This window comes from Notothenia rossii (genome assembly GCF_949606895.1).
Source record: "Notothenia rossii genome assembly, chromosome: 11".
NCBI classification, from domain to species: domain Eukaryota; kingdom Metazoa; phylum Chordata; class Actinopteri; order Perciformes; family Nototheniidae; genus Notothenia; species Notothenia rossii.
In genome coordinates, this window is record NC_136910.1 from 54,816,861 (window position 1) to 54,835,220 (window position 18,360).

Below are 18,360 nucleotides of genomic sequence, written 5' to 3' on the forward strand. Positions count from 1 at the left end.
TGGATGATTAGCCCATACACCTGGCTGTCAAGATAAGTGCGCCTACCTGTCACTTCCTGCTGTCGATATTTATTCATTTTCACTTCTTTTTTTTCCCGAGTAGAGACAATTTGTCACAGCCATATTTGTATGAATTCGTCTAATGTATCCCGCACGGTTTGTGGACCCTGCGAACCAAACGTTACGACCTTGGCTTCACGTTCGTCTTAAAGGACTAACCCCCTGGACACTGCTGGGAAAACACCGCCTGGGTGCATTCAACCACCGCAGCTCAATTCCTTTTAATGTGGACTCATACTGCCGTGTTTATTAATAAAGCAGCAGCAGCAGCAGCAGCGAGGGACTGTGCCTGGTGGAAAGGTAAGCACCGCAGAGGCGTTAGCATGCTCTCAGTGTTTCTATGCAGCACTGATACACACTCACACACTCTCACACACAAACTCACCTACACACACACACACACACACACACACACACACACACACACACACACACACACACACACACACACACACACACACACACACACACACACACACACACAGCAGCAGGCCTGGCGGGGGATGCATGTGGGCTTTAAACGCAGTGTCAGACATTTGTGTGTGTGTGTGTGTGTGTGTGTGTGTGTGTGTGTGTGTGTGTGTGTGTGTGTGTGTGTGTGTGTGTGTGTGTGTGTGTGTGTGTGTGTGTGTGTGTGTGTGTGTGTGTGTGTGTGTGTGTGTGTGTGTGTGTGTGTGTGTGTGTGTGTGTGTGTGTGTGTGTGTGTGGTGAATCCCGGCTGTCTAAACATGTTTGTGTTCTGTTCAGGGCCGGATCAAGCTTTTATTGGGCCCTCCCACCCCAGCCCTCAATTACCCCCTGTAGTGTATAAACAAAAGTCATATAACTCTACGACTAATACTGTTTCAGTACTGCTATTGGTCCTCAATCACAAGAGACAAAGACATGGTATAATAAACAAGGAAAAACACAGCAAGAGAAACCATCAGTATTTGTAATGTCTCTGTCACAATACATCCATTCTCTCTTACAAGCAAGACACCATGATAGCAATAAATATTAGATATCAGTTTATGACCATACTATAAAAAGCAGTAGTCCCTTTATAGATTATGTTTTTACACAAGACAATCGTTTTAGTTCATGTTTTTCCTGTTAAGTTGAACATAGTATATATCGTTTTATTTAAACCCACCATGAAAAGCAAATGTGAGGAAAATGGAGTGAAGATTTATGTGTATGACCAAAGGTAGATGTACATTTGTGAGGTGGAGCTGGAACTTGAACTTCCATAGTGGAGTCTGAACACACTCAGGGGTGTTTTCACCTATTCAGCTTAATTCTGTACAGACTGGGTTTGATTGACATCTAATTATCCTGCTGTTAGGGTGGGACAAAGACAAACCACTCCTTTATTATTCCTCTGGGGTCAATGTACTACGTGTGCAGTCTCTTTTGCAGCTGTGTGGACTGCGAACAATACTAAATGTTCACGGACTGTAGTCACCTGCTTTCATCATTTTGGATCTTACCACTGCTTCCCAAATTGCTGTTGCGGACAAATCTGCTGCAAAATCTAATCTTTATGACCAAGGTTGCAACATACATTTAAAAAGGGAAAGTGAAACGAAATTGTTGTGTCAGTGAGAATGGATCCGTACACTCTACATGATTCCCTATTAGAAAATGTTGAATTATACCAATTGTAAAATATATTAATTGTTTTAAAACAGCAGCTAGTATAATATAATAAAGTAATATACTATAGTGTAAAGATCAATGTTCGCCTCTGGGTTTCACATTGTGTTTAAAGTTCAAAACATGTAAGCAAGATATGGCTTGATATGGGAAATGCTTAGCAACTAAGATAGCCGCCTTAGTGATTTGAGTTTGTAGATCATGTTGATTGGTTATAATGGTGAACGGCCGAATGGTGCGTCACTTTGAATGTTGGGACCGCAAGGAATTGTGGGTCGCCTCTTTCTCTTTTCCTTTCATAGAGGATGATTTAATTGTATCCTATATGCTAAAGGAGATGATAAAGGAAGCATTGGAGCTCCTTTCCTGTGTGTGTGTGTGTGTGTGTGTGTGTGTGTGTGTGTGTGTGTGTGTGTGTGTGTGTGTGTGTGTGTGTGTGTGTGTGTGTGTGTGTGTGTGTGTGTGTGTGTGTGTGTGTGTGTGTGTGTGTGTGTGTGTGTGTGTGTGTGTGTGTGTGTGTGTGTGTGTGTGTGTGTGTGTGTGTGTGTGTGTGTGTGTGTGTGTGTGTGTGTGTGTGTGTGTGTGTGTGTGTGTCAGAGGCAGAACTCCATTGACAGTACATTTTTAGATATTACACACGTGGAAAATAACTAGGAACAAAGCTTTCCATTGCAAACGGAAAACTCAGCGGTCCTTCTTTATCAGTGCACTCACTAACAATCACTGTGGCCCCTGACCCGTTCTTAATGGTTTCCTATAGTCTCTCTTGCAGTAAATAAACCTGCCCCCTTTAACACTAAGACACAGGACAGCCAATAGGAAGGAAGCATGCCGGGACATTCTGCACTCCTGTGACGTTTTTTAGCTGACCGATACACAAATACTGATATATCCGCAACAATAAGATGATATATTCTGACGTGTATCAACTCCAAACTGCTCCCCTAGCACTGTATCAAAGCGGTGCCTAATATGAGGATGCGTTGAATGCAGAGTCTACATTTCAATGTGTGTGCTGTGAACATGTGTGATGATTAAACATCAACCGATTTGAAACATCCATTTCTAATCCATGTTTAACCGCACATAAACCAAGGCAACACAAGCTGTCAATGTCTTTATGACAACTCGACAGCATAATGTTGAATAAACGATTTAGCTACATGTGTTAGCATTAAATTAAACTGTCATGGACTTACAGTAAATATGTTATTATGTCACTGCACTGTCAAAGGATGTAATACTTGTGAAAGTAACTGCTGGTTAGCTGCCAATGAGCTGACTAGAACCCAACCCTGAGAATAAAACCCCCTCGGTGCAGCAGGTACTTCCCTTTAGGTGCTTCCCTGTGACTCCTTCGATCTCAGAAGCTGACTTCCAGCACCTCAGGCAGAGGAACAGAATATACATGTGGCACTATCGCCTCGGTCGCTGCTAACTACAGTAAGCAACAGTAGTTAGCATTTACTGAATCAACTTATTAAGCTCCTAAATTCCCCAAAATAAAATCAAAATTCTAAAAGTTCATGACATATTTATAATGGTCTCAGGACAGATGATGTCAACACCAACCACATGGGAAAGTTTAATGTGATCATGTATTCTGCTATGATACGTTTATGACAGGATGGGTTGCATTGGGTTACTTTCAACTTGTTATAACAAAGCAAATTAAGACATTTCAATTCTGCATTTAATTTATCCATGACAACAATTGACAGCAAACATGAATAGAGATTCAAATGTCATGTCATGTCCTGACGGTGTCCTGACAGTCTTACGCAAACCCATTCAAATTAACTATTTCTTTCATTACCATTGCTTAATAATTGACATTATTTTAGCCTTTTTGAGTAGCTCTTGCACATCCTCTTGCATTAAGGGTTAGAGTGGTGTTACTTAATGTTTCAATTTTTAACATACCTTACTCTCAAGACTTATTTAAAAAAGAGTGTCCATAGTCTGGGACTGGGACACAGTACATTGGCTTGTCCCAAATCCAAATGTTTGCACTACATACTCATCTCTTTAGTATATTGTTTTCTGCTTTAGTATATACAAACTGCTGTTTTCAGATTTCATCTGCTTTCTAAATTGCATTGTTTCATCAACAGCACACACAACATCTTGTAGCATGCGCAGTGAGAGGAAAATATACTCACTTGTGTCGCACATCATAAAAAAACCTGTTTAGAAGTGTGTGTGTCTCTCTCTCTCTCTCTCTCTCTCTCTCTCTCTCTCTCTCTCATGTGGGGAACTTGATTGACATATCATTAGGAAATTGACAGTACATAAGTATTTTTAAGCCAATTGGACTAAAACAGTTTGCCTAAAGACAAGATATCAATATTTCTAAAGGTATAAGTCAAAGTCAATTGTATATATATCTGTAAATACACATAATATGTACTTTGCTCAGCATTGATGGTGGTATTTATTTATGTAGCACGTGATCTCAGCTCTCTTATTCCTCCCTGCACAGAGATGTCGGCTTAAATCAAAATGAACGTGACATTATTTGATCAAATTGATGAGCATTTCATTGAATTTCAAATAAAACACATCCAAAAAAAGTGTAAATAAACCTCTTTCTGCTTCAAAAAGCAAATAAAGAATGAATGTATTTTAAACAAACGTGTTTCTTCCTCTCTAGGCATGGATGAGAGGTTATGTGTATCCCCCGCCCGCCCTCTGTCGCCCTGACCTGTGACCCCCAGCCCTCCCTCTGTGAGCATGTATCGCAGGAACGGGCTCTCAGATGGCACCAGCATCCATTCAGTCACCTCAGAGGTAACACACACACATGTAAGACAAGATAAGACTTTATTTATCCCCAAGGAAATTGTTGTGCCAGAGTTACAAACATACAATAAACACAGCAACATAATAGCAACACTGTACACTAAAAAGAGAATTAAATATCTACAGGAAACATAGACAGTCACATAATTAATGTAAATATTACCAGTATTTAGTAGTGCAAAAAAACATGGTGGCATATACGTAATTGCACGTTATCATAGCACATTATTCATAATAATAATAATAATATAATATAATATTGCACATGTATGTTCTGACCATTGTTGTACCTTGTATATGTTCACCTGGATCCACCTTATTCTTATATCCTCCAGAGACCCACCCATTCATTTGTGTCCTCTGTGGAGCACATTGGGTTTTGGTCCATTACTTTGAGGTTATACATGCCACAGCATTAAAGGTCCCATGTCATGGCCATTTCCACTGATCATAATTCCATTGTTGAGGTCTACTAGAATAGATTTATATTGTTCAATTTTCCAAACTCACTTTGGTTTCTCAAACAGCATCTCTGTAAACTACGTGTATTCACAGAATTTCACTCTCTGCCTTTAACGGCTCGTTGTAGCTCCAGTAGCTCCAGCCCCCAACCTCCCTGTGAGCACAGTGTGCTCTGATTGGTCGGGACGTTGTGAATCGCGCTGAGCTCCGTGGAGGTGTGGTTTCCTTGTTTAGCGACAGCGTAACACAGCCAAACTCACCCTGAGCACACACAAAGTCACAGCCGAAGTAAAAACAATAAGTGTGGCTTGATATTGAGTAAGAAAAAGGTTGATAAACGCTGTGAGAATGGGTCTGTAGAGAGCATTTCGCCACGATCCCAACTGTCTGTTATCAGCCTGCAGCCAGGGAGGAGAGATCAGCAGAGCTGCCTGCACTGAGTGTGAGGAAGTCCGTGGATTGGTCAATTTGGACCAATCAGCTGGGGCTTAACGTAACGGCTCCACGGATTGATCCATTTGGTTCCGGGTAACGCATGACATCATGAGGTACCCGGAAGAATCAATGGACAGTGACGTATCTCCAACGAGGCGTTTTGGGGAGGTATTTTCTGTGTAAGAGATTTACTTGCTACAGGGTGTACTTTGAGGGTTTTGACTCTGCAGAGCGTTTACATGCATACAAACCTTCATAACACACAAGGGGACGGGTAATAACCGGAAAAGCATGACATGGGACCTTTAAGTCAAATTGTACTCCACAGAGGACATCCTGGGCTTTTCAAACATGACATATGTGGGGGTGTGGCTTTGAAAAAGAGAATTTCATTGTGTCATGGCTTCCTTCCTTGTTTTAAAAGCGACTAGACGCCTTAAACAGACAGTTCTAACTCGTTTCTTTCCTTTAAATTACTCACAGTTTGAAGAGTTGCTTGGCCTCCGATGGTTTGGATGAATGTTATGTTAACAAACTTTTGCACATGCAACAAAGAAAAATAGGCCTTTACAATATTCAAAAGAAATAAGCAAAACTCAAATAAAACATCAAACAACTTAGGTATTCTTTCTTTCTTGATAATGCTTATAACTTCAAGACTTAAAGGGTACTTGTACGGTTTGTATGTACGTGTGTACGGTACGAGTACGGTTAAAAAACGTTCCTCAACGGCGTCTATCAACAGGTTGCCCATCACTGTGGCTTTAGCACAGGCGCCGTGGGAATTGTAGTCCTGTATAGTGCGTTGACTACAGACGTCACAATTAGGTGGCCTTTCTTATAAAATCAAAATGCTGGCTCTAACACATTGTATTTCAAAATGGCGTCCATCAACACAAGCACTATTTATAGAAAGAGAAATGTTAAGTTTGTAAGTTTGTAATTACCAGTGTTGTGAGTTCAATATTTTAATTAATTGTAGTAAGGGAACACCTTAGGAGTTAGTGTAGTGAGTTTTCAGAGCAGTGTCATACTTATTTGACCTAAAACTAAATCACGAGGGCATGGGGATTTGCTAACTTTTTATTTCCCCCATTTTACACAAATGGAGTCCACTATGGGCCAAAACTAACACGGAGGTTTCTGTAGGGTTCATGGCAGACGGATGTAGTGGGAAAACATACATCAAGTGCCTCAAGTGTCAGATGTATCTCTGCATTTCAAAAAGGAGTGCTACAAATGAGGGCTCAGCATTTGTTGCATTGAGTTGTTGTGCTCTAATGATGTCTAAATGTACCTGTATCTTGATGTCCTCTACAAAGGACACATGGGTCATTCCAGAATTGGAGGACAATTTAGACACCAACATTTTTGAAAAATGAACCTTTTATTTTATAATGTTTTTGTATGTATTTAGGAAAAACAGATAATAAACCATCAAAAAAAGTGATTTGCCCAGCTTGGCATCAAATGTATATTTTCCAATGAAGAATTACCCCTGTTACTCTAATTATAGTAACAGGGTGGAAAATCAATGCTAATTAGAGCTTTAACCTCAGGAATTATTGCTAGATGTAGCATGTAATGCTACTTTCCAAGGCAATGACAAACTTGGATATCGAATGAAAGAAAGATAACTTTGAAATGAATATGCTTTATTCTGGTAATATCAGTAACAGGGTTGAGTGGGTCAGAGTGCCACACTCTTTTACGACCGAAAAGATTGTAAAAATATGAAAAATAAAAGAGAGGACTTAGTTTTGGTCTACCCATGGCACTAGCACATGGCTTGCTGATGTCACTTCCACTGTGTCATCTGACTTACAGTTTTTTCACTTCCTCTGCCAATCTAAAAAGGTTTGGGTAACAGGGTTGAACGCATGTTGAGGGACACACCTTCTGTGCAAAATTACTGTTATTTAAAATATGTTTTAACAAATTGATTTTACCATTACAAGAGACATATATCAATAGAATAATACCACAAAAAGTAAATAAAATCCCTATTTTAAATGTTATATTTGACATGCAAGCTGGTCACCAAGAAGCGGGGACAAGAGAAAAATTCAATTTTAGGGGGTGTTCGAGAGCTATTTGATAATTTAAATAATATTTTGAAACCACTTTTTCTACAATTTTATACACATTTTGTCTCAAGACAAGTATGTTTAACACAACAAGTGCATGTTTTAGCATTTTGGGCATGGATTATTAGATTTTTTATATGGGGGACATTAAATGTCCTCCAATTCTGGAATGACCCACATAATAAAACAAAAACAAAAATATATTTTTAGTTTGTGTTAGTCATTATGTTTATACCACCCTCAAAACTTGTGATAAAAAAAAGAAAAAGGAAATTTGAAACCTTTTTCTTTCTGGGTCTCAGGACACACACATTCTCAAGCATTTGGACCACCTATGTTGTAAATGTATTATCTTTTTAGTTTACACACGACATCTATTGCACGTCCTGGGAGAGGGATCCTCCTCTGTTGCTCTCCTCGAGGTTTCTTTCATTTTTTGTGGTGTTACCTTGTCCGATGTGAGGGTCTAAAGACAGAGGGTGTGGTATAAACTGTAAAGCCCCCTGAGACAAATGTAAAATGTGTGATATTTGGTTGTATAAATAACCTTTGATTGATCGATATATGCAATGTAGTTATGGGAGAATGGTGACTCCAATGCCTCGAGTTTACACAAATAAATTCGGAGTACATTTTGAACATTTCACTGACTTGTGACTCCCAGATTTATTAAGACGGTACACAGTTTCATGACAACAGCCGGTTGGATCTAAAGTGGTTTCTATGGTTTCAGGCCAGCAGCAGCTCTGACTCTCTGGATGGACATTGTGTGGACTACGCCAAGAGCTACGATGCCGTCGTGTTCGATGTGCTCAAGGTGACGCCGGGGGAGTTTGCTGTGAGTACCATTCACATATCACTCAGTATTTATAAAGCATAGCATCAGACCCCTCCCTCTTCAAAGCTTTTACGTGTTAAAGACACAACTTTGAAGTGCACTTAAAACAATATCTGTTAAATAAGTTGGAACTAATTCCAATCTATCAGGAAATACACATTTTTAAATATTCAATTGAATCAATGTATTACCAATGCTTCTATATGACCAACATAAGCAAACGAGACCATCAGCAATCATATGTTATTTCTATATAGTTCAACTTAATGCATGTTATTAGTTTATCTTTTTGTATTAACTTTATAGAAAGGGAGGTGGATATTGACTCACTGATTCCCTTTTTTTAATTAACACTGAATTACACTGCCCTAATGAGAAAGGGATTCTAAACATAAGTCATATTGTACATTATTTTAATTAAAGCACTGCTTACTTAAGAATTGGTAAACGTTTTTCCGGACACACTATGTGATGACAGCATTTCCAAATTACCCAAGCATCTATTCCTGCATTATATACTGTAAAGAAAACATACCTATACATCTGTAATTAGCCAATATAGCTTGTATTATCGTCATCATTACCTTCATCATTGATCCTAATTACCTATGTATGTATTCTCCCATCATCATCATCATCATCTCTCAGTGTGGTTCAGTTTCTTAATTTCCTGTTTATTGAAAGATAATATGGATTTCTTTGTTGTTATTCCAGAGCCAGATCACTCTGATGGATGCTCCGGTCTTCAAAGCCATCCATCCAGAGGTAAGAAACACCTGTGTTGTGAAGTGGTTGGTGCTGATCGTCCACGCCTCCAACACCACACTTTAACTTTGAAGGAAAAGCAGGGTTCCAGCTGTGGTGCACTGAGTCATGTATATCCAATTGGCAGAGAGGGCAAAAGTACACACGTCCTTTACTCAAGTAGAAGTACAGATACTCATGTTTAAAAATACTCTGGTGAAAGTAGAAGTACTGACTAAACTTCTTTACTCAAGTCAAAGTAAAGAGGCTTTGAAATGTGCTTCAGTAAAAAGTACCCATAACTAGCAGCTGTTTTAAAGAGTACCTGACCTCCCTTTATACTAATAGAACAATAATGTCATTGTTAGCTAATGAATGTTTCCATGGTGACCAACGGCAACATGACAACGTTTTCATTGGTCCCTCTTCTTTAGAGAAGAGCAGGAAATGATGGATACACGGATCGTGTTCAAATCAATAGGCACGCAATGACTCTAAATAATAATGATCACGCCACCAAACACACAAATAAAATTAAATCAATGGACATAAATATAAACTGTTTCCACAACCCATGTTAACATATTATTATTAGTAGTAGACCAAATAGGTAGATAGATATGTCACTATGTGTACAGATGTCCATTTCCACTTTTCACTTGTCACTTTAAATTATTCCATACTTTATAACTTAGATGACCAAATATGTACATATGCTGACAGTTAGTTTACAGTTTTTTACTCATCTCCTATTTCATAGTCTTTTATTATTAATGTCATTTAAAAAAAAATCTTGATTTTATTTATTTTTGATTTTATTAATCTGTGTGAATCTTTGCTGTCCTGTGTTTTCACGCTTACCCTGTTGCTGCTTTGTACAACTGAATTTCCCCTCGGGTAACATTTGTGATATTGGGCTATAAATAAACATTGATTGATTGATTGATTGATAAAGGTTCATCTTATCTTATTCAAACTAAAGGAACCAGCCTGTTTGGAAAATGTAAGAAGTAGAAAGTACAGGTATTTGAGTTCAACATGTAAGAAGTAGAAAGTACAGGTATTTGTGTTCAAAATGTGAGAAGTAGAAAGTACAGGTATTTGGGTTCAACATGTAAGAAGTAGAAAGTACAGGTATTTGTGTTCAACATGTAAGAAGTAGAAAGTACAGGTATTTGTGTTCAACATGTAAGAAGTAGAAAGTACAGGTATTTGTGTTCAACATGTAAGAAGTAGAAAGTACAGGTATTTGTGTTCAACATGTAAGAAGTAGAAAGTACAGGTATTTGTGTTCAACATGTAAGAAGTAGAAAGTACAGGTATTTGAGTTCAACATGTAAGAAGTAGAAAGTACAGGTATTTGAGTTCAACATGTAAGAAGTAGAAAGTACAGGTATTTGAGTTCAACATGTAGGAAGTAGAAAGTACAGGTATTTGAGTTCAACATGTAGGAAGTAGAAAGTACAGGTATTTGTGTTCAACATGTAAGAAGTAGAAAGTACAGGTATTTGAGTTCAACATGTAAGAAGTAGAAAGTACAGGTATTTGGGTTCAACATGTAAGAAGTAGAAAGTACAGGTATTTGAGTTCAACATGTAAGAAGTAGAAAGTACAGGTATTTGTGTTCAACATGTAAGAAGTAGAAAGTACAGGTATTTGAGTTCAACATGTGAGAAGTAGAAAGTACAGGTATTTGAGTTCAACATGTGAGAAGTAGAAAGTACAGGTATTTGAGTTCAACATGTAAGAAGTAGAAAGTACAGGTATTTGTGTTCAACATGTAAGAAGTAGAAAGTACAGGTATTTGAGTTCAACATGTAGGAAGTAGAAAGTACAGGTATTTGTGTTCAACATGTAAGAAGTAGAAAGTACAGGTATTTGGGTTCAACATGTAAGAAGTAGAAAGTACAGGTATTTGAGTTCAACATGTAAGAAGTAGAAAGTACAGGTATTTGTGTTCAACATGTAAGAAGTAGAAAGTACAGGTATTTGAGTTCAACATGTGAGAAGTAGAAAGTACAGGTATTTGAGTTCAACATGTGAGAAGTAGAAAGTACAGGTATTTGAGTTCAACATGTAAGAAGTAGAAAGTACAGGTATTTGTGTTCAACATGTAAGAAGTAGAAAGTACAGGTATTTGAGTTCAACGTGTAAGAAGTAGAAAGTACAGGTATTTGAGTTCAACATGTAGGAAGTAGAAAGTACAGGTATTTGTGTTCAACATGTAAGAAGTAGAAAGTACAGGTATTTGTGTTCAACATGTAAGAAGTAGAAAGTACAGGTATTTGAGTTCAACATGTAAGAAGTAGAAAGTACAGGTATTTGTGTTCAACATGTAAGAAGTAGAAAGTACAGGTATTTGAGTTCAACATGTAAGAAGTAGAAAGTACAGGTATTTGAGTTCAACATGTAAGAAGTAGAAAGTACAGGTATTTGAGTTCAACATGTAAGAAGTAGAAAGTACAGGTATTTGAGTTCAACATGTAAGAAGTAGAAAGTACAGGTATTTGTGTTCAACATGTAAGAAGTAGAAAGTACAGGTATTTGTGTTCAACATGTAAGAAGTAGAAAGTACAGGTATTTGTGTTCAACGTGTAAGAAGTAGAAAGTACAGGTATTTGTGTTCAACATGTGAGAAGTAGAAAGTACAGGTATTTGTGTTCAACATGTAAGAAGTAGAAAGTACAGGTATTTGAGTTCAACATGTAAGAAGTAGAAAGTACAGGTATTTGAGTTCAACATGTAAGAAGTAGAAAGTACAGGTATTTGTGTTCAACATGTAAGAAGTAGAAAGTACAGGTATTTGTGTTCAACATGTAAGAAGTAGAAAGTACAGGTATTTGTGTTCAACGTGTAAGAAGTAGAAAGTACAGGTATTTGTGTTCAACATGTGAGAAGTAGAAAGTACAGGTATTTGTGTTCAACATGTGAGAAGTAGAAAGTACAGGTATTTGTGTTCAACATGTAAGAAGTAGAAAGTACAGGTATTTGAGTTCAACATGTAAGAAGTAGAAAGTACAGGTATTTGTGTTCAACATGTAAGAAGTAGAAAGTACAGGTATTTGTGTTCAACGTGTAAGAAGTAGAAAGTACAGGTATTTGAGTTCAACATGTAAGAAGTAGAAAGTACAGGTATTTGTGTTCAACATGTAAGAAGTAGAAAGTACAGGTATTTGTGTTCAACATGTAAGAAGTAGAAAGTACAGGTATTTGTGTTCAACGTGTAAGAAGTAGAAAGTACAGGTATTTGGGTTCAACGTGTAAGAAGTAGAAAGTACAGGTATTTGTGTTCAACATGTAAGAAGTAGAAAGTACAGGTATTTGTGTTCAACATGTAAGAAGTAGAAAGTACAGGTATTTGTGTTCAACATGTAAGAAGTAGAAAGTACAGGTATTTGTGTTCAACATGTAAGAAGTAGAAAGTACAGGTATTTGTGTTCAACATGTAAGAAGTAGAAAGTACAGGTATTTGTGTTCAACATGTAAGAAGTAGAAAGTACAGGTATTTGTGTTCAACATGTAAGAAGTAGAAAGTACAGGTATTTGAGTTCAACATGTAAGAAGTAGAAAGTACAGGTATTTGAGTTCAACATGTAAGAAGTAGAAAGTACAGGTATTTGTGTTCAACATGTGAGAAGTAGAAAGTACAGGTATTTGAGTTCAACATGTAAGAAGTAGAAAGTACAGGTATTTGAGTTCAACATGTAAGAAGTAGAAAGTACAGGTATTTGTGTTCAACATGTGAGAAGTAGAAAGTACAGGTATTTGTGTTCAACATGTGAGAAGTAGAAAGTACAGGTATTTGTGTTCAACATGTAAGAAGTAGAAAGTACAGGTATTTGTGTTCAACATGTAAGAAGTAGAAAGTACAGGTATTTGTGTTCAACATGTAAGAAGTAGAAAGTACAGGTATTTGTGTTCAACATGTAAGAAGTAGAAAGTACAGGTATTTGAGTTCAACATGTAAGAAGTAGAAAGTACAGGTATTTGAGTTCAACATGTAAGAAGTAGAAAGTACAGGTATTTGTGTTCAACATGTGAGAAGTAGAAAGTACAGGTATTTGTGTTCAACATGTGAGAAGTAGAAAGTACAGGTATTTGTGTTCAACATGTAAGAAGTAGAAAGTACAGGTATTTGTTTTTAACATGTAAGAAGTAGAAAGTACAGGTATTTGTGTTCAACATGTGAGAAGTAGAAAGTACAGGTATTTGTGTTCAACATGTGAGAAGTAGAAAGTACAGGTATTTGTGTTCAACATGTGAGAAGTAGAAAGTACAGGTATTTGTGTTCAACATGTAAGAAGTAGAAAGTACAGGTATTTGTGTTCAACATGTAAGAAGTAGAAAGTACAGGTATTTGTGTTCAACATGTAAGAAGTAGAAAGTACAGGTATTTGAGTTCAACATGTAAGAAGTAGAAAGTACAGGTATTTGAGTTCAACATGTAAGAAGTAGAAAGTACAGGTATTTGTGTTCAACATGTGAGAAGTAGAAAGTACAGGTATTTGTGTTCAACATGTAAGAAGTCAAAGGTAAAAGTCGTCAGAAAGATAAGTAGTGGAGTGATACCAGAAACATGTACTTAAGTACAGTAACAAAGTATTTGTATTCCACTACTTCCCACATCTGACAATTATCAAAAGTGTAGGCATTTTGAGCAGCTGTTACTCCCTGCAGTTTTATTATATGATCTATTCCTGGTCTAAGTGTCAGAGTTAGACCAGGGTCAGGTTAAAGGTCTGTGCTGTCGCCTTAAGACCTCCACCTGTGGATGGCACAGTCTGTCCTTTAGTTCCACCTCTTTGGTCCTTGTTAGCATGTTAGCATGTTAGCATGAAGGCTCTTTCTCTTCTTCCCTATCCTATGTCCATTGGGTTTCTTAACACACTAATATACTTTTAAATGTTGGCCATGAGGGTTGTGCAATAGGTCGCCACTTTCAGTAGGTGCGTCTGTGTATTGTGTTTGCGTAAATGTCAGTGATGATATATGTATGTATTTTAATATTTACTATGTTTGTATACGTACATGCGTCCATTTACAGGACAGTATGATAAAGTAAAAAAAATATACGACATGCTGTCTCTCATTGTAAAGCCTTTAGCAAACTCACCTAGCTGTTCAGGTTGTCATGGTGATTGTTTATTTGTCCCCGAGGGGAAAATGGGTTGCAGCACATCACAAAGGCATTTAAAAAGATAAGACAATATGTCACTGACAACAACATAGACACAGATTAAAACAAACAGACATAAGAAAAACAGATATCGGCAGACATGACAAGGGGCCTAGGTCCTCATTTGCGAAATAGGTGGGGGGACAGTGCCAGACCAGCTGGGTAAACAGTGCATCCTAGCCATAATTGATTCAGGAGTTTGATGGCTTGTGGGACGAAAGACAGCCTACAGTAGATCTGTTCTTTTTGAACAGAGGGGCACGATATCAGCCCGGATGGCAACAGTTCAAAGTGAGAGGCAAGTGTTTTAACAGAGCAGAGTGTTGTTACAGATTCCCGAAATGAGTTTCTAAATGTGTCGTTCTGATTCTCAGGAGCTGGCTTGCTGTGGATGGAATGGGAAAGAAAAGCACCGTATGGCTCCCAACATTGTGGCATTCACACGCAGGTTCAACCAGGTACCGTGCTGCCTTTCTTAAGCTCATATTTAATTGCTTTGTCACTTCAATGTTTTGAGTAAAATCCTTCTAATATGTGCAATATAGAGTACAAAGTATTCTGCTCTTATATTCCAATTAAAGGTAGGGGACGTAATTCACTGTTACATCCCCTGGAATGCTCTTAACATCCCGATAGCAATGAATATATTAAATGCTTTGACAATAAATAAAAAGATATCATCTGTAGTGTAAAAAGCACGACCAATCATCTGAGCCGGCTAAAGTAACTGGATGGCCTACCTGCCTGTCAGCCTTCCATCTGTGCACAAACTTATCTCGTGCCCTCACTGGTCATGTGCGCGTTCGTGTGTGTTGGGGGAGGGGCTCTGTGAGGAAGTCTGAAGGAAGGGGCAGATTTCTTTCGGCTGTGTATTTTCAAATTCTAGCGCACTCGAGCTGGTTTCTCCATTCTTACCCACCCTACCTTTTAAAGCTGCACTAGCGAGCCAATATACTCTACTCACTTCTACATTGTAATGGAAACCATAGAGTTTAATTTCTTTGCGTTAAGTGGACTGATCATATCCTAAAAAAGCTCATTATTATATGGTAGTGCTGTTGGGCCTAATCTACTTTTCAGTTGTTAGTGCTTAATTTAACACACTTATGTTCCCAGGCACTTAGAAACTCAACTGATGTCTAACAGTAGCTCCATGTTGGGGGTTGGTTATTTAAGAAGTCTGATATCATGCTATATGATGTAGTGGCTTCCAATAAACGATTTTATCCGCTATAATAAGCTTCAAAACGTTGTCCAACAGCTTTCTTTACCTTTTAAAGCTACACCAATCATTATTTCCGTTTTTACGAAAGATAACAATACAGTCCCACTATCATGATGTGTACAGCTGATTATTGACATGTTGCTTAAATCTAGCGTGAGACAAGCAATGGACTAAAAGTGACTAAAAAATGTCTACATCTCTTGTTAGGTGCACTTCTGGTCTGTGGATGCAGTTACACATAGACTTGTGTTTTATTACGTGTTTATATGCTGTTGTTTTTCAGGTGAGCTTCTGGCTGGTGAGAGAAATCTTGACTGCCCAGACGATGAAAATCAGAGCAGAAATACTGAGCCATTTCGTCAAAATAGCAAAGGTGAGTTAAAATTACTGATGTCTTATTAAAGGTTCTTTATACCATTTTCAGGCCATTGTTATCCATATTGTTATTTGCTTGCTAAAGATGTTGTTAAAGGTGGGGTAGGTAAGTTTGAGAAACCGGCTTGAGATACACTTTTTGTTATATTCCATGGAATGCTCTTAACATCCCGATAGCAATGAATATCTGAAGCGCTTTGTCAAAAAATCCATAAAGAAATGTCATCTGTGGAAGCCGTGGTACTGTAAAAAGCACGACCAATCATCTCAGCCGGCTAAAGTAACTGGATGGCCTACCTGCCTGTCAGCCTTCCATCTGTGCACAAACTTATCTCGTGCCCTCATTGGTCATGTGCGCGTTCGTGTGTGTTGGAGGAGGGGCTCTGTGAGGAAGTAGCAGATTTTTTCCAGTTGTGTATTTTGAAATGCTAGCGCACTCGAGCTGCTTTCTCCAAAATTACCTACCCCACCTTTAAGTTGATTAGCAATTTGGGACTGCACTGGAGACGGAGAAATTGATGCATAGAGGTTTATTTTTAAATGAAATAATGAAATCCTGGAGTCAGTCAGTCTGCTGGATCTTGATGGAGGAACCAAGACTGCGCTGGCTTTTCATAACGAGTTGCAGCTTCCTTTTTTCATTTCTACTATTCTAAATAAGTCTCTCTTGGGACTGTAGTCCTGCTCTCTCAGATGAATCTCTCATCGGCTTCACATAGTCGAGGTCGATGATACTCAGTTGAATCCCTCTGAACAGTACCTCTACAGTTTGTCCTACACACACACACACACACACACACACACACACACACACACACACACACACACACACACACACACACACACACACACACACACACACACACACACACACACACACACACACACTTCCTTGTTCTGCTCACTATGACCCAGTTTGTATAACATTCACATACACACATGTTATGCAGCCAATGGTGACGAGACGCACCTCAACATTAGACTTTGTATTTGACTTGATACGGGTCATACTCTAGTATTTAATAATACAGAGCATGTTGTTCATTAAATATCTGTCTTTGTTCCCAGAAACTGTTGGAGTTGAACAACCTTCACTCCCTGGTGTCGGTGGTGTCCGCTCTGACGAGCGCTCCTATCTTCAGACTCAGCAAAACCTGGGCGGTAAGATATCCCACAATGCACTGCTTGATTAGAAAATAGGAGCCAGCACCCCCTTCAAATGAATGTGTGAAGCAGCGGTGTGGGCTAATCAATATATTCCGTTCCATGCATACTTTATATAAATAATATCCTGCTTTTATTGTGTTAACCGAAAGTTGGCCCTACAATAGTGTTTTTATTTGTCAGACAGTTTATAAACAGACACGGTTCACCTGTATATTTTTCTTGGTTTATTTCCATTTTGAGATGTTTGTATTTTAGAATTTTTTTATTTCTACTCTTTTAATTAAATATATTATTATGTGCAATTTGTTTTACGCTGCTGCAACAAAATAATGTCTTAATATGAGTATATTTTGGAAACGGACACAAAAAAATGCAAAGAGAAATGGCTGAAACTTATATTTTTAAAAAACAACATCACAGCTCTTGCACAGCCCCATGTCAAAGACGTGTCCTTGTCTCTTGTTTTGCGAGTATAGTCAATCTATAATCCGAGGGTTACTCTGAAGCCAACATGCTCTAAGCAACATCAGACATTTTATTGTTTTATTTTCTAAATTTCTTAGCAGTCTGCTGGTGTGTCTTATCATTTGTTATGATGGGGGGGTGTTGATGTGACTTAGTAATAGGGATGCCAGCTATTATTCGAATATTCGTTACGGTCTCCATAATCGAAAATTATTTTTTAAAATTCGATTTTATTTATATATTTTTTTATTATTATTTATGTTTTTCATTTTTTTCCTGGCTTAGTTTCAACCAAAATATAGACAAATGCTAATAATAGTAATAGTATTAATAATTGTAAATGGCCGTTCGGCGGCGGCGAATAATCGATTAATATTCGCCAGGGCTGTCCGATTTTCGAATTTGAACATGGTCAGTTTCTGGCTTCCCTACGTAGCATGGCATTTGTTTATTAGCACCAGATTGTTGGACAGACTGGAAGCAGGTGCCCCATCGCCTACAAAGGTTTGACTCAAATCGATAGACTCATTCGGTTCATTGAGAAATGAAGATGCAATATTTGTGTGTTTGCCATAGTTCCCTCCAAGACTCTGAATCAGAAGGTCTAATCCATGAATCAATCTCTGTTGCAGTTGATCAGTCGGAAAGACAAGGGCACATTTGAGAAGCTCAACTATCTGACATCCAAGGAGGAGAACTACACCTGCATGAGGGAATACATCCGCTCCCTGAAGATGGTGCCCTGCATCCCATACCTCGGTAAGGTGTGTGTGTGTGTGTGTGTGTGTGTGTGTGTGTGTGTGTGTGTGTGTGTGTGTGTGTGTGTGTGTGTGTGTGTGTGTGTGTGTGTGTGTGTGTGTGTGTGTGTGTGTGTGTGTGTGTGTGT

At 38.2% G+C, this 18,360-nt stretch overlaps 1 protein-coding gene across 1 annotated transcript in view; it reads left to right on the plus strand.

Moving 5' to 3' along the window:
• Positions 1 to 18,360, plus strand: part of LOC307024360 (ras-specific guanine nucleotide-releasing factor RalGPS1-like) — a gene marked incomplete at its 3' end in the record, with an annotated part of 18,833 nt that continues 473 nt past the window's right edge. Inside the window, exons 1-8 of the mRNA XM_079658425.1 lie at positions 1 to 360; positions 4,352 to 4,488; positions 8,218 to 8,322; positions 9,037 to 9,087; positions 14,617 to 14,700; positions 15,751 to 15,840; positions 16,911 to 17,003; positions 18,107 to 18,262. Coding sequence (XP_079514551.1) covers positions 4,432 to 4,488; positions 8,218 to 8,322; positions 9,037 to 9,087; positions 14,617 to 14,700; positions 15,751 to 15,840; positions 16,911 to 17,003; positions 18,107 to 18,262 — 636 coding nt within the window. The 5' untranslated portion in view covers positions 1 to 360; positions 4,352 to 4,431. The remainder of the gene's footprint in view (positions 361 to 4,351; positions 4,489 to 8,217; positions 8,323 to 9,036; positions 9,088 to 14,616; positions 14,701 to 15,750; positions 15,841 to 16,910; positions 17,004 to 18,106; positions 18,263 to 18,360) is intronic.